Source organism: Canis aureus, chromosome 1 (assembly GCF_053574225.1).
Source record: "Canis aureus isolate CA01 chromosome 1, VMU_Caureus_v.1.0, whole genome shotgun sequence".
Classification (NCBI taxonomy): Eukaryota; Metazoa; Chordata; class Mammalia; order Carnivora; family Canidae; genus Canis; species Canis aureus.
The window spans coordinates 93,618,487-93,631,659 of NC_135611.1; the positions used below are offsets into that span (position 1 = coordinate 93,618,487).

General features: G+C 39.7%; 1 protein-coding gene across 1 annotated transcript in view; it reads left to right on the forward strand.

The window, feature by feature from the left end:
* Positions 1–13,173, forward strand: part of SLC1A1 (solute carrier family 1 member 1) — a 79,674-nt gene that overhangs the window by 30,515 nt on the left and 35,986 nt on the right. The window contains exon 2 of the mRNA XM_077909084.1: positions 7,976–8,116. Within this exon, the coding sequence (XP_077765210.1) occupies positions 7,976–8,116 (141 nt within the window). The remainder of the gene's footprint in view (positions 1–7,975; positions 8,117–13,173) is intronic.

The window sequence follows — 13,173 nt, forward strand, 5'->3', positions numbered from 1 at the left end:
TACCAGTTAATATACATACACCACAAGCAAGACAATGCATATTCCAAAACTGGAGATGATACAACAATCTAAAAGAATGCTAAGTATGTTTAAAATGATTAAAGAAAGGGGCGCCTGGGTAGCTCAGGCAGTAAAGCATCCAACTCTTGGTTTCGGCTCAGGTCATGACCTCAGGGTGGTGAGATCAAGCCCGGTATCTGGCTCTGTGCTCTGTGTGGAGTCTGGTGGGGATTCTCTCTCTCCCTCTCCCTCTCCCTTTCTACCTCTCTACCCCACACGTGCGTGCTCTCCGTCTCTAAAATAAATAAATAAATCTTTAAGGAAAATGATCAAAGAGAAACCGATGAGTAGAAACTAGGAAATAGAAGAAGGACACTCTGAAAAGGATACAATAAAACTTCCAGAGATGAAACTAAGAGACAGTGGAATTAGAAACTCAGCAGATGAATGAAACATCCTCTAAGTACAGCTGAAGGAAACATGGGTAAACTGAAGTAGGTACAAGAAAATCAGTGAGAATACATCACAGAGATAAAAAGAAGTAATGTTAAAAGCCCCCAAATCCTCATGTAGCTGGATACTTATAAGCATAGGTTTAGAGAATTTGCAGTTGAAGAAGAAATCACAGTAGCAGTTGGAAGACCTTTAGAACTAAACGACAATGAGAATACTATGTAATAATTTAGGGAACACAAATACAAAATCTAGAAGGAAAGGTATACTTTTACATGCATATATTGAAACAAGTTAATGGGCTAAGCAATCAACCCACAGTTAGAGAAAGAAGAGGGCAAACCTAGAAAAAAATGGAAGGAACGATCATTTGATCATTTGTAAGAGCAGAGTTTAATGATACAGAAAACAAAAACAAAATAGGGAGTGTGGTATGGAATACTGGACACCACTTATAATGGATCTACCTATATTAATATGAGTAAGTCTTAAACATAGGGTGAAAAAAAATCTCAAAAGGAAAAGATAGGCTACAAAACACTGTATCCAGACTGATACTGCAGAAGTCCAATTTTCAAACACATAACAACATTATACATTTTAATGGCTAGGGACATATAGAGAAACCTGTTAGATCCTCATCAAAAGAACTTTCTTGGGATGCCTGAGTGGTTGTTTGAGCATCTGCCTTCGGCTCAGGTCGGGATCCCAAAGTCTTGGGATTGAGTCCCACATCAACCTCTGCAGGGAGCTTGCTTCTCCCTCTGCCTGTGTCTCTGCCTCTCTCTGTGTGTCGCTCATGAATAAATAAATAAAATCTTTAAAAAAAAAAAAAAAAAACTTTCTCTCTGAGCCAGACTGAATTCTTAATTGTAGGTGATGGGCAAATAGGGGGGTGGGCATTAAGGGCTGAAAGGGCATTAGGCTGAAAAAATTCAGTGTAAACAGTCATCTCTATAGACAAAGCAGTACAGACCACATTTCCTGTTGACAGGGGACAGATCAGTCCATGAAGGAAAATGTTTATTATTGCAATAAGAACAAAATTGTATTTTTTCGACTCCTCCTCCTCAGATCCTCCAGCATTCAATACCAGACTTGGCATATAATTGGATTTTAATAAATGTGCACTTATTTTTGCTTTTCCTTGAATTTAGATACTAAAAGAATGCCTTTAATGGACTTTCTTCCCTTGAGCCTGAAACTGCACAATAACTCAAGCCTTTATATCATATTTGATGCTCGTCCCCTTTGGTCATGAGGAAAAGTCCATAACATTCAACAAAATTGTCAAGAATTGAAATGTTTAACAGTTGGGTGGTAGTCAAGAAATGTGCCCACCCAAAGCAGTATTATGCAGCACTTAAAAAAGATGAAGGTGTGTAGCATGAGAGGACATGCCTGTAATATATTAAATGAGAAATACCCAAAACAAGACAAAACCCATTCAAATTTCACAGATTAACTTTGAAAACATACTAAGTGAAGGAATCCAGACACACATGCCATGGTATCAGTCAGGATTCTCCTGAGGAACAGAATCTCTACTGTAAATTTACATGAGATTTATTTTAAGTAATTCGCTCAGACAATTGAGGGTCCCATTTAAGTCCGAAATCCATAGGGCAGGCCAGCAACTTGGGCAGGAAGTTGGAGCTGCCCATCCTGAGGAGAATTCCTTCTTCTGCATGAAACCTTGGCCTTCAAAGGCTGATGGGATGAGACCACTTAGATTGTCAAGGGTAATGTAAAGTGAACTTATTGTAGATGTTAGTCACATCTACAGAATACCTTCACAGCCACACCCAGATTGGTGTTTTATTGAATAACTGACACTATGGCCTCTCCCAGTTAACACCTACAACTAATTAACCATCATAGCCCCGTGTTGTATGACTCCATCTAGATGAAATGTCTAGGATTGGCAGATCTGCAGAAAGCAGATTAGTGGTTGCCAGGGGCTGAGGCAAGGGAGGTTTGGGGGGTGGCTGCTGGTGGGTATGGGTTTCTTTTTCTGTGATGGGAATATGCTGGAATTCAATAGTGGTGATGGTTGCACAATGTTGTAAATATTCTAAAAACCCCTGAGTTGTTTGTACATTTTAAAAATGATAAATTTTATCTTCTGTGAATTTTATCTCAATGAAAAATTGCCCTAATCCCATAGTGATAACAGCCATTAAAAATGACAAGAGATAATATCAAGAGACACTTCATCTGAAGTGCTTAGCCCAGAGCCTGACATACAGTATGTACTCAGTAATTGTTAACCATTATGTTATTTTTCTCAATTTTTTATTTAAATTATGATGAACCACAATAGTATATGGGGAAAGAATGAAAACAATTTCTCTTTGAGATTGTGAGTAAATTTTTGAACTTCTTGTTTCCAGTAGAACTGTGATAATACTGCTTGTGCAGTAAATACATTTCTTAAGGATTTAAAAATAAAGCTTTACAGAGGCATCTTTTTGGAGCCAAAATGCCGGCAAAGAGCTCTCAATGGTAGAGCCATTCAGCTCCGAGGAAAATAGTGAACGAGGCGAACAGGTCTATTTCAGTGGAGGAACAGGCTAGAAAAACCATCCTCCCATCTATTCAGTATATGCATATGGTCATTTGTTAATAACTATTCATTCTACACTTTTTATTTTCTGGTTATCAATGTTCATCTTAGATTAGCTCCCAGAGGGCAGGAAGGCATATTGTTAATTTCCCTAATATGGTGCCTTGCAAGATGGCATGGCTAGATAACTATTTCAGTGATAATTAAAAATATTTTTTCCTTTGCCAATAGTTCTTATTCAATCAAGCCAAAATCAGTCAGTGTACCAGAGAACCATTCTGGGGCTTTGATTAAAAAAAAAAAAAATACACAGAAGATTTTAATCTCTTTTCTGAAAATACCCTAAAACAGGAACAATGCTGTTTTCATAAATCTGTTTTCTGAAATGCAATTCAGTTACTGTCCCCGGATTAATTTTTATAACTATAAAAAAAAAGTGTACATAAGAACAGGCTGGATAGAACCGGAGGCAGAGAGGGAGGATAGGTCAGTATAAATTATTATACGTGACTTTTTTCTTTTATTTTGATTTCCAGAATTCATTCTCTCAAGATTTTTATTTTTAAGTAATCTCTACACCTATTATGGGGCTTGAACTCAAAACCCTGAGATCAAGAGTCACATGCTCCACTGACTGAGCCAGCCAGGCACCCCTCCAGAATTATTTCTTGAACAATAATTTTTTATAAGCTTAGAGTGAAAAAAAAATCACTGTATTTCTTCCAAGATAGGGCTACTGGACTGGCAGTGGTTTGAAACAATATGAACTTGAAATCTCCAGCTGAGATCTCGTTTTCTGCCCCAGTTTTTTCTTCCCTGTTTTACTGATACACTTATACTTAGCATAAATACTGGGGAAGGTCCAGCCAGCTCTTTAGGGAGCCAATGAACTGGTCCTATGAGCCCATTTTAAAGCTGAGGACATTAACTGTCAGAGATGATCATAGTATCTCAGGCATTAGTATGGACCCTGAGGGCATCTCATCCAAGCCCTTTGCCCCATACCTTCCATCCCACCACTCCATGATGGGAGAGGTTAAAATTACGGCCCAAGTGACAAACCTTGTAAATGGCAGAGTAAGAACTCAAGCGGGTGGTTCTGACACAGAGCTCTTCCAGCCTCATTACCTGCTTGGGATCTTCTTGCCTGAGTGAGAGAAAGCTGCCCTAGAATAAGTTTCTGATGATTTCTGGGGCTACAGAGATCTACATAATTCTACCTTTGGGCTTCCTTGTTAGCCCTGCCAAAGGCCTCCAGAGAGCTGTACCATTCAGGGAAGTTCTTGATCTTCACCTTCCTTACTTCTGGGAGTTATCCTGCCAAATGGGTCTGAACTGTGTACCTCCAGGCAGGCTCTTATTCCCAACAGCCTTTGTCTTTGGAGACCGCTCCAGTCCAAGATTCTGGCTCTGGAGAAATGTAGAGAAGGATTGTGCCCTGTGAAATCTTGACCTCATCTTGGGACCTGGAAGATCTTCCAAGGATTTTTCTTATCAGGCATCCAATTTTTCCAAACTGCTCTGAGACCAATATAAAACACACCCATTTACAAGGTATAACTCCTGGCTGTGCTTCTTCACCAGCCACATCTTACTTGAAGGTCCTGGGATGACATCTCTGGCCCAGGGCAAATCTCTCAACTGCTTCTCCAGGTCTTGGTTGGTATTTATATTCTCTTTCCTTTCAGGAAGGAAGGAAGGAAGGAAGGAAGGAAGGAAGGAAGGAAGGAAGGAAAGGAAGGAAGGAAGGGAGGGGAAAGAAAATTATAATTCGTGTTACTTCAAGAACACATTTGATAAAAAGTTTAAAAACAGTAACCTATTCATGATGCTTGTCACCTCTGATAGCTTTGAAATGACTCTTTGTGGTGACTCTTTTATTTCTCCTGTAAAAACCCATGATCTGGATAAAGACTAAAAAATAGCAAGTACACTTCTCTCTAATTTCCCTGCATTTATTTGGGGTGGAGATGATTAGAGTCACAGTTAATCGTTAGTAATATAAACCTTAAAATTGGAGCACATGGGGTTCTTTTGCTACTCAACAGAGTGCTTTTGTGGTGGGTTTTTGAGCACAGACACATCTCCTTTCTTTTTAAACACAGAGCTTTCTTTGACATACAAGCCAAAAATTTATTTGAGGCAACCTAAAGAGTATGAGAGAGAATGTTTGTTTGGTTTTTTAAAACACTGAACACTACAGAGTTTCCTTACAGCATAAAGTAGGTATGTTCCATATAGAACAGCTGAACAGAGGCATTTATTAAGTAGGAAGTAAGCACAACTTGCTTTTTAAATTCACCTAAAATATTTTGAATCCTTGGCGTTCTGAACCATTCAGGAATCTCTAACCCTAGGTTTTGAAATATGAACCAAGTGGGATTGGTATTAGAGCTCTTTTTTTTCCTTTTGTCTTAGCTACAATTTGAGAAATGGTTGTGCATGTTTGTTACAAAAGTAATTTAATTTTTTTAAGGTTTTTATTTATTTAGTAATGAGAGACACAGAAACAGAGACACAGGCAGAAGGAGAAGCAGGCTCCCAGCAGGGAGCACAATGCAGGACTCGATCCCAGGACCCTGGGATCACGACCTGAGCTGAAGGTAGACAACCAATCACTGAGCCACCTGGGTGTCTCCCAAAAGTAATTTTAAATGACTGATCAGAAATACATTTAGAAATGCATGCCCAAAATAAAGAGATTAAGACAAAGGTAGAACATGTAGGAAAATAAAAATAAACCAAGAATGAGGTCACTACACAGATGTATCTTGTGGGGTTCCTTTATTTGGCCTACTAACACACATGGGAAGTATACCTGAATTTAAATGAAAACTCTAGTTTTGATTATAATTCACATCTCTTTGTTGCCCTAGATTTCTTAATTGTGCCGAAGCAACTGTAAATTTTCACGGACTAATTATCTGAGTTTGTAAAGGAGCAGATCCAGGGATATCCTCCTTGAGTGTTTCTGCTGTTTAGCCATTTTATCTCCAATTAACACATCATCCTCAGAGGTTGATGAGGGGAAAAAAGATGTACAGGTTCATCCCAGCCCATTTTATGTCTTGGTTTAAAAAACATGGAGGTATAGTGAGGCTCCTGGCTGGCTCAGTTGGAAGAGCATGTGACTCTTGATCTCGGGCTTGTGAGTTCGAGCCCCAGGTAGGGTGGAGAGATTGCTTAAAAGAAATAAATAAACTTAAATAAGAAAAAAAAGAAGAGAGGGGCGCCCAGGTGGCTCAGTCAGTTAAGCATCTGACTCTTGATTTCGGCACAGGTCATGATCTCAGGATGGTGAGGCTCAGCACAGAGTCTGCTTAGGATTCTCCCTCTCCCCCTCCCCCTGTTCATGTGCACTGTCTGTCTGTCTGTCTCTCTTTCTCTCATAAATAAATAAATACATAAAACCTTTTTAAAAATTTATAAAAAGAAGTATTACAAAGGGGCAATGTGTGAGAGTTGGAAAGAGTAAGGCAATTAAATGTTGGGACCTTTCAGAAGAGGATAAGTAAGAAATATTTAAAGTTTGTGATTTGTCGTTACCAAAGCCAGCGCAAGGAAGGAATTCATATAGACGTCTTGTGAAGGCAAGTGTTCAGAGAACGTGCAGTTGACTCTTGAACAACGTGGATTTGACTGCGTGGGTCCATGTACACGTGGATTTTTTTCAGTAAATGCAATCCAGCCCTGTAAATATATTTTCTCTTCCTGTGACTTTCTTAATAACATTTTTTCCGGGATCCCTGGGTGGCGCAGCGGTTTAGCGCCTGCCTTTGGCCCAGGGTGTGATCCTGGAGACCCAGGATCGAATCCCACATCAGGCTCCCGGTGCACGGAGCCTGCTTCTTCCTCTGCCTGTGTCTCTGCCTGTCTCTCTCACTGTGTGCCTATCATAAATAAAAAATAAAATAAAAATAAACATTTTTTCCCTCTAGCTTAGTTTATTGTAAAAATCCAGTACACAGTACATATAACATACAAAATACATGTTAATTGACTATGTTATGGATAAGGCTTCCAGTCAACAGCAGGCTGTCACTATTTTTGGGGGGAGACAAAAGTTATATTCAGATTTTCGACAATGCAGGGATTGATGCCCCGAGCTCCATCATTGTTCAGGCTTCCATTGTGTAACATTTCTTGATTTTGAACATTTCCCTATACTCACATAAATATAAGCCTCAGTGTCCAAGGTACTCGGGTTCAGTAGCTTCTTAAAAAGCCTCTTGGTCAAACCAATTTGGACACATCATCATCTAGAAACAACCAGAGCAGGATGGAGAGCATTGGACAACACAGTTGTTTAACAACATGTAAACATATCAAACCAGGAGAACCATATGTTGCTATTAAAATCACAAAAGTTGCATAAACACAGAGTACTAATAAAAACTATCATGCAAAGAGTATGAGAAAATGACAAAAATGAACATGGATATGGAAGCTATAAAATGTAAAACACCTGAGATGCCTGGCTGTCTGAGTCAGAAGAGCATGAGAGTCTTGATCTCAGAGTGGTGGGTTCAAGCCCCATGTTGGGGTTACAGATTACTTTAAAAAACAAACAAAAATAGAATGTAAAATACCTAAGGTAGACAAAGATTAAGGGGAGTGTAAAACAAAATAATTATATTGGGTGATGAATTTCTTTTCCTTCTCACAGTGTTTTTGATGTTTTGTCATTATAATAAATATAATTGAAGGAGAAAAGAAATGAAAACACAACCTTTCACATGAGGAGTACTTTTTACAGATTAACTGAATAATGTGCACTTTGCATTCATTAAAATGTGATTTGTTTTTTAAGTCTAAAATTTTCACTCACGGAAGATCATCTAAACTGTTTTTCTTGCCATTAAAATATGGGGGTATTGGGAGGTATTTTTTTGAAATATATACAGAAGAACTCAATGCTGGTTTTCTTTTCTCCTTTCCAATCTTTGTCGTTCTTAGGGATTGCCATAGGAGTCTTGGTTCGAGAATACAGCAAGCTGTCTAGTCTGGAGAAATTCTACTTTGCTTTTCCCGGTGAAATCCTAATGAGGATGCTGAAACTCATCATTTTGCCATTAATTATATCCAGCATGATTACAGGTACCTTGAGAAAACGGATGTTCTCTGTGATTATTTAAGGAGTTGTCTGTTAAGTTGTTCTTTTCTAATTATGGAAAAAATTGAAATGCATTTGATGCGTCACATACACACACACTCATACACACTCCTTGGAAAGTGTATATTTTGCTTGAGTGGAAATATTACATTATTCACAAAGTGGCATTGCTCTGCCAAGGGCACTGTCCACCGCTCCTCGCTCGAATCTTCGTTTGGCCAGCCATGTGATGTCTTGAGAGGAAGATGCCATTTTCAAACATATTATAAATAAAACTATCCAGGGCACAGACGTTTAAAAAAAAAAATGCCCACATATTTGGTCACTGAAATGTCAACCAGTGTCCCCAGGCAAAATGTGGTTGTCAGTTTCGATGTTGTTTTGAGCAGTTCACTCATCTGTTTCCCAACTGCAGCCGTGCTACCCCCCACTCTCTACGCGGCCACCCTCTGAGTCTCTCTGCCTTCCCCACTGCATATCCACACCTCCGCATACCTGCCCTGGAAACTCAGAGCCACACGCTGTGGGAAACATTTTATGATGGGTTGGCACCATATTTTAAAAGCCTGGTATTTTAAAATCCGAACTTGTGACCCAGTTGGATATGGAAATGCTTTTTTCCTCCTTGGTCATTCTGTTGCTTTAAAGAGCAAGCTCCCCTCTAGGGGTACAGATTAATTTGGCTTACAAAAATGTCATTAGTCTGGGTGTGGTAAGCTGCTCAGTGCATTCCATACTTTCTTGTACTATCTTAATTCTGGTGTTAAGTAAAACATGGCCTGACAGTCACTAGTGTTGGCAGCTTGAAAAATCAGGGTTTTCTGTAATCATGCAATTAGGATTCTTGACATGTCCTTTTCTAAACATTTTTCCCCACTGCCATGACAAAGACCTGGGACTGATCTATGTAGAGTACTGGATGTTGGCTCGGTGGAGAGGGAAGGTAGATATCAGGCTCTGCTGTACTCAGCAGCTGCATTGCTTGAGGAGCTATAGAGTTGGCTATTGAACTTTCCAAATGCCAAACTCCAGAAAGATTAGAATCCCCTAGGAGCCTTGTCCTTAAATGGTCTTGGTGTTCTTGGCTTATTACAAGCCTAAAAAGAGCATTTAATTATTTTTATGTACATACTTAATTATGTTTTGAAATGCCTGGCTTCTTTTAGGCCCTGGACCCTGGGGACCAGATCAGTAGCCCAGTGGTTTGTACTATATATTATTTACTTGAATAGATAAGTCTATTCAACTTTAAATCATCATACACACTTGAAATTTGGAAGATTTCATGTAAGCATATGGATTTCTGGGTACCTCTGAGAATAATTAAGATCAGGAAATACTGAACGCATGTCCCCACAGACCAACAGTGATCTGGAGCTAAGAGACAGCTACTCCATTTAGTTGAAGCAAATACATTTGAGGACACCACAGTCCCCACCACTCCCTATCACCTGACACCTCGTCCACTGCTCTCATTTCCATTACCTGCTAGCCCCCATACCTGTTGCCTTTATAACCTCTGAGAAGTTTCTCCTCATCAAGACTAAATCTTTTCTTAGGCTCCTTTGAGAACACAACAAAAGCTTTAGACTCTCTCCCAAGACAAATGTTTATAGTTCTACATACCATTCTGTATTTGCATGCAATTGCATGAGATACATAAATCACTTGATCAATACCATTTAAAACTTGAGTCTGTGGAGGGAGTGTTTGGGTGACTCAGTTGGTTGAACATCCAGCTCTTGATTTTGGCTCAGCTCTTGATCTCAGGATTAAGGGATCAAGCCCTACATCAGGCTCTGTGCTGCTGAGTGTGGAGCCTGCTTGGGATTCTCTCTCTCTCTCTCTCTCTTACCCCCACCTCTCTCTCTCTTAAAAACAAATAGATAGGATAACTGGGTGGTTCACTCAGTTAAGCATCTACCTTCAGCTCAGGTCATGATTCCCAGGTCAGCAGGCTTCCCTGCTCAACAGGGAGTCTGCTTTCCCCTCTCCCCCTGCTACTCCCTCCACTCATGCATGCTCTCTCTCATCTTCTCTCTCTCTCTCTCTCAAATGAGTAAAATCTTTTCAAAAACCTAAAAATAGAATTTGGCTCTATGGGAGGGATGTATGGAAAGTTGATCCAAATTAGGCAACAGATCCAAAACTCGTACACAAAACTGGGTTTTAGAAGAAAAGGTAAAAATACATGTTTGGATATGCGAGTATAATATCAGATATTGAAATATGTACCACTCTTGGCAGTCAATAATTAGTGGTATTTTTGCAGTCTGGCTGTTTTGCGTGCTAGCTCAGTCTTGTAGATAATCTAGGAAAATAATTTGCAACCCTCAGCACTCTGCTCACATAGCCCAGCTGCTTTCTGAGGCTGTAGCACGGGTCTGGACATTTCTACATTTTTCCTTTAGCAAACCCCCAGCAGTTAAACAGGAGAGAGACAGAGAGAGAGAGACAGACCGACCAGAACCCCTATCCATACTGTTGCCCTGGAGTGATAAAATAGTCAAAGATTAAGGGAACGTGAACAGAGCAGCCTGGGAACAGTGATGCCATGTTCATGATTTAAATTGTCAGATTAAAGGGGAAACAATATTACTAGTATTAGCAAGATTGTGGGGAAACTGGCTCATTCATACATTTTTGATTATTGTATTAATTGGAACAAACTTCTGGGGGGTGCAGCTTGGAACATGTCCTGGTCTCTCCACTTTGTAATTCTGTTTCTCAGAATTTCTCGTAAATAATCAGCAATCTGTTCAAAGATTTAGGTACAAGAATGTTCATGGTAACATTTTTTTTTTAAATCATGGTGGCAAATTATAAGCAATCTAAATGTAAGTTATACCCCTAAGTTATGATTCTCTGCAACTATTAAAAACCTTGTTTTGAAAACATTAAATGACATATGGATATGTTCCTCACATGGTATCAAATAGGAAGATAAAACAGTGTTGTGTACAATCCAAAATTTATCAAAATGTATGTGGATTTTTAAAAAGTTGGGATGAAAACTGCTTAATGATGTGAGATTGAGATAGTAAGAAAACATGACTCACCATGCTTTCTTTACATTTTCAAGGCAAACAGGTGTTTGTTATTTTTGTTTTGTTGGTTTTGTATTTTCTTTCTCTCTCTCTCTCCTCTCTCTTGCTCTTCCTCTCTTTCAAATTCTTTCTCCTCCCTCCTTTCTCTCTTTTTTTAAAAGATTTTATTTATTCATGAGAGACACAGAGAGGCAGAGAAACAGCAGACGGAGAAGCTGGCTCCCTGTATTTTTTTTTTTTTTAGAATTTTATTTTATTTTATTATTTTTTTAATAGATTAATTTTTTATTGGTGTTCAATTTGCCAACATACAGAATAACACCCAGTGCTCATGCCGTCAAGTGCCCCCTCAGTGCCCGTCACCCATTCACCCCCACCCCTGCCCTCCTCCCCTTCCACCACCCCTAATTCATTTCCCAGAGTTAGGAGTCTTTATGTTCTGTCTCCCTTTCTGATATTTCCCACACATTTCTCCTCCCTTCCCTTCTATTCCCTTTCACTATTATTTATATTCCCCAAATGAATGAGAACATACACTGTCCTTCTCGGATTGACTTACTTCACTCAGCATAATACCCTCCAGTTCCATCCACGTTGAAGCAAATGGTGGGTATTTGTTGTTTCTAATGGCTGAGTAATATTCCATTGTATACATAAACCACATCTTCTTTATCCATTCATCTTTCGATGGACACCAAGGCTCCTTCCACAGTTTGGCTATTGTGGACATTGCTGCTAGAAACATCGGGGTGCAGGTGTCCCGGCGTTTCATTGCATCTGAATCTTTGGGGTAAATCCCCAACAGTGCAATTGCTGGGTTGTAGGGCAGGTCCCTGTATTTTAAGAAAAAAGAGAGAGAGAGAGAGAGACTGGGGTGGATTCTGCTCTATGATCCTCCATCGCTGCCTCTGGCAGCTTCCCTGCCTCTCTCCTCCTCGGCTCTGCTCCCGGCCCCTGCACCTCTGCATCACCTTTTCCCTGGTGTGTGGTCCTCTCCCAAACCCCCAGTAGTCCTCAGCCTCCTCACCCAGCACGGAGCCAGCAGGGTAAAGCACAGAGTGGCTGTGGAAATACACAAGAAGAGCATTTTTCACTTTTCAAGAGCCTTTATAAATCCAGCAGATCAATAACTTATACACTTATTAGGACAAAGGAAGATGCATGTTGAAAGCTGGGGAGAATTAAATGAATTCCCTTGTGATACATAAATTAGAGGTAGAAACAAAAATTGAGATCTATGACTAGTAGCCTGTACTTCTGCGTAAAGGAAACTCTTAGTGAATTAACAAGTAGGGGAAAAAAAAAAAAAAGAACCCTCTGCCATCAAAGCCTTTGCTGACATAAAAATACTTAATTTATAGCTGTGTTTTGGGGGTTTGTTTGTTTGTTTGTTTGTTTGTTTTAAGGTTTTATTTATTCATTCATGAGAGAGACAAGAAGAGAGAGAGGCAGAGACACGGGCGAAAGGAGAAGCAGGCTCCATGCAGGAAGCCCGATGTGGGACTCGATCCCAGGACCCCAGGATCACGCCCTGGGCCAAAGGCAGATGCTCAACTGCTGAGCCACCCCGGTGTCCCTTTTTTTTTTTAAAAAAAAAGAACCACCTTCATATGATGATGAGGGTAAGATGTCCCATTAATTGAGGAAATTTGAATTTGTTGATAATTTTATTAGTGATAATGGCTTTTAGTTATGTAAGAAAATGTCCTTTTTAATGCATACGGAATTATGTAGGAATAAGATAACAGAATGTCTAGAATTTAGTTAAAACAGAAAAAAAAGGGATGCCTGGGTGGCTCAGCGGCTTAGCTCCTGCCTTCGGCCCAGGGTGTGATCCTGGAGACCCAAGATCGAGTCCCACATCGGGCTCCCTGCATGAAACCTGCTTCTCCTTCTGCCTGTGTCTCTGCCTCTCTCTCTCTTTTTCTCTCTCTCTCTCTACAAATAAATAAAATCTTGAAAAAAAAACAAAGGCATGGTAGACAAAATCTCAA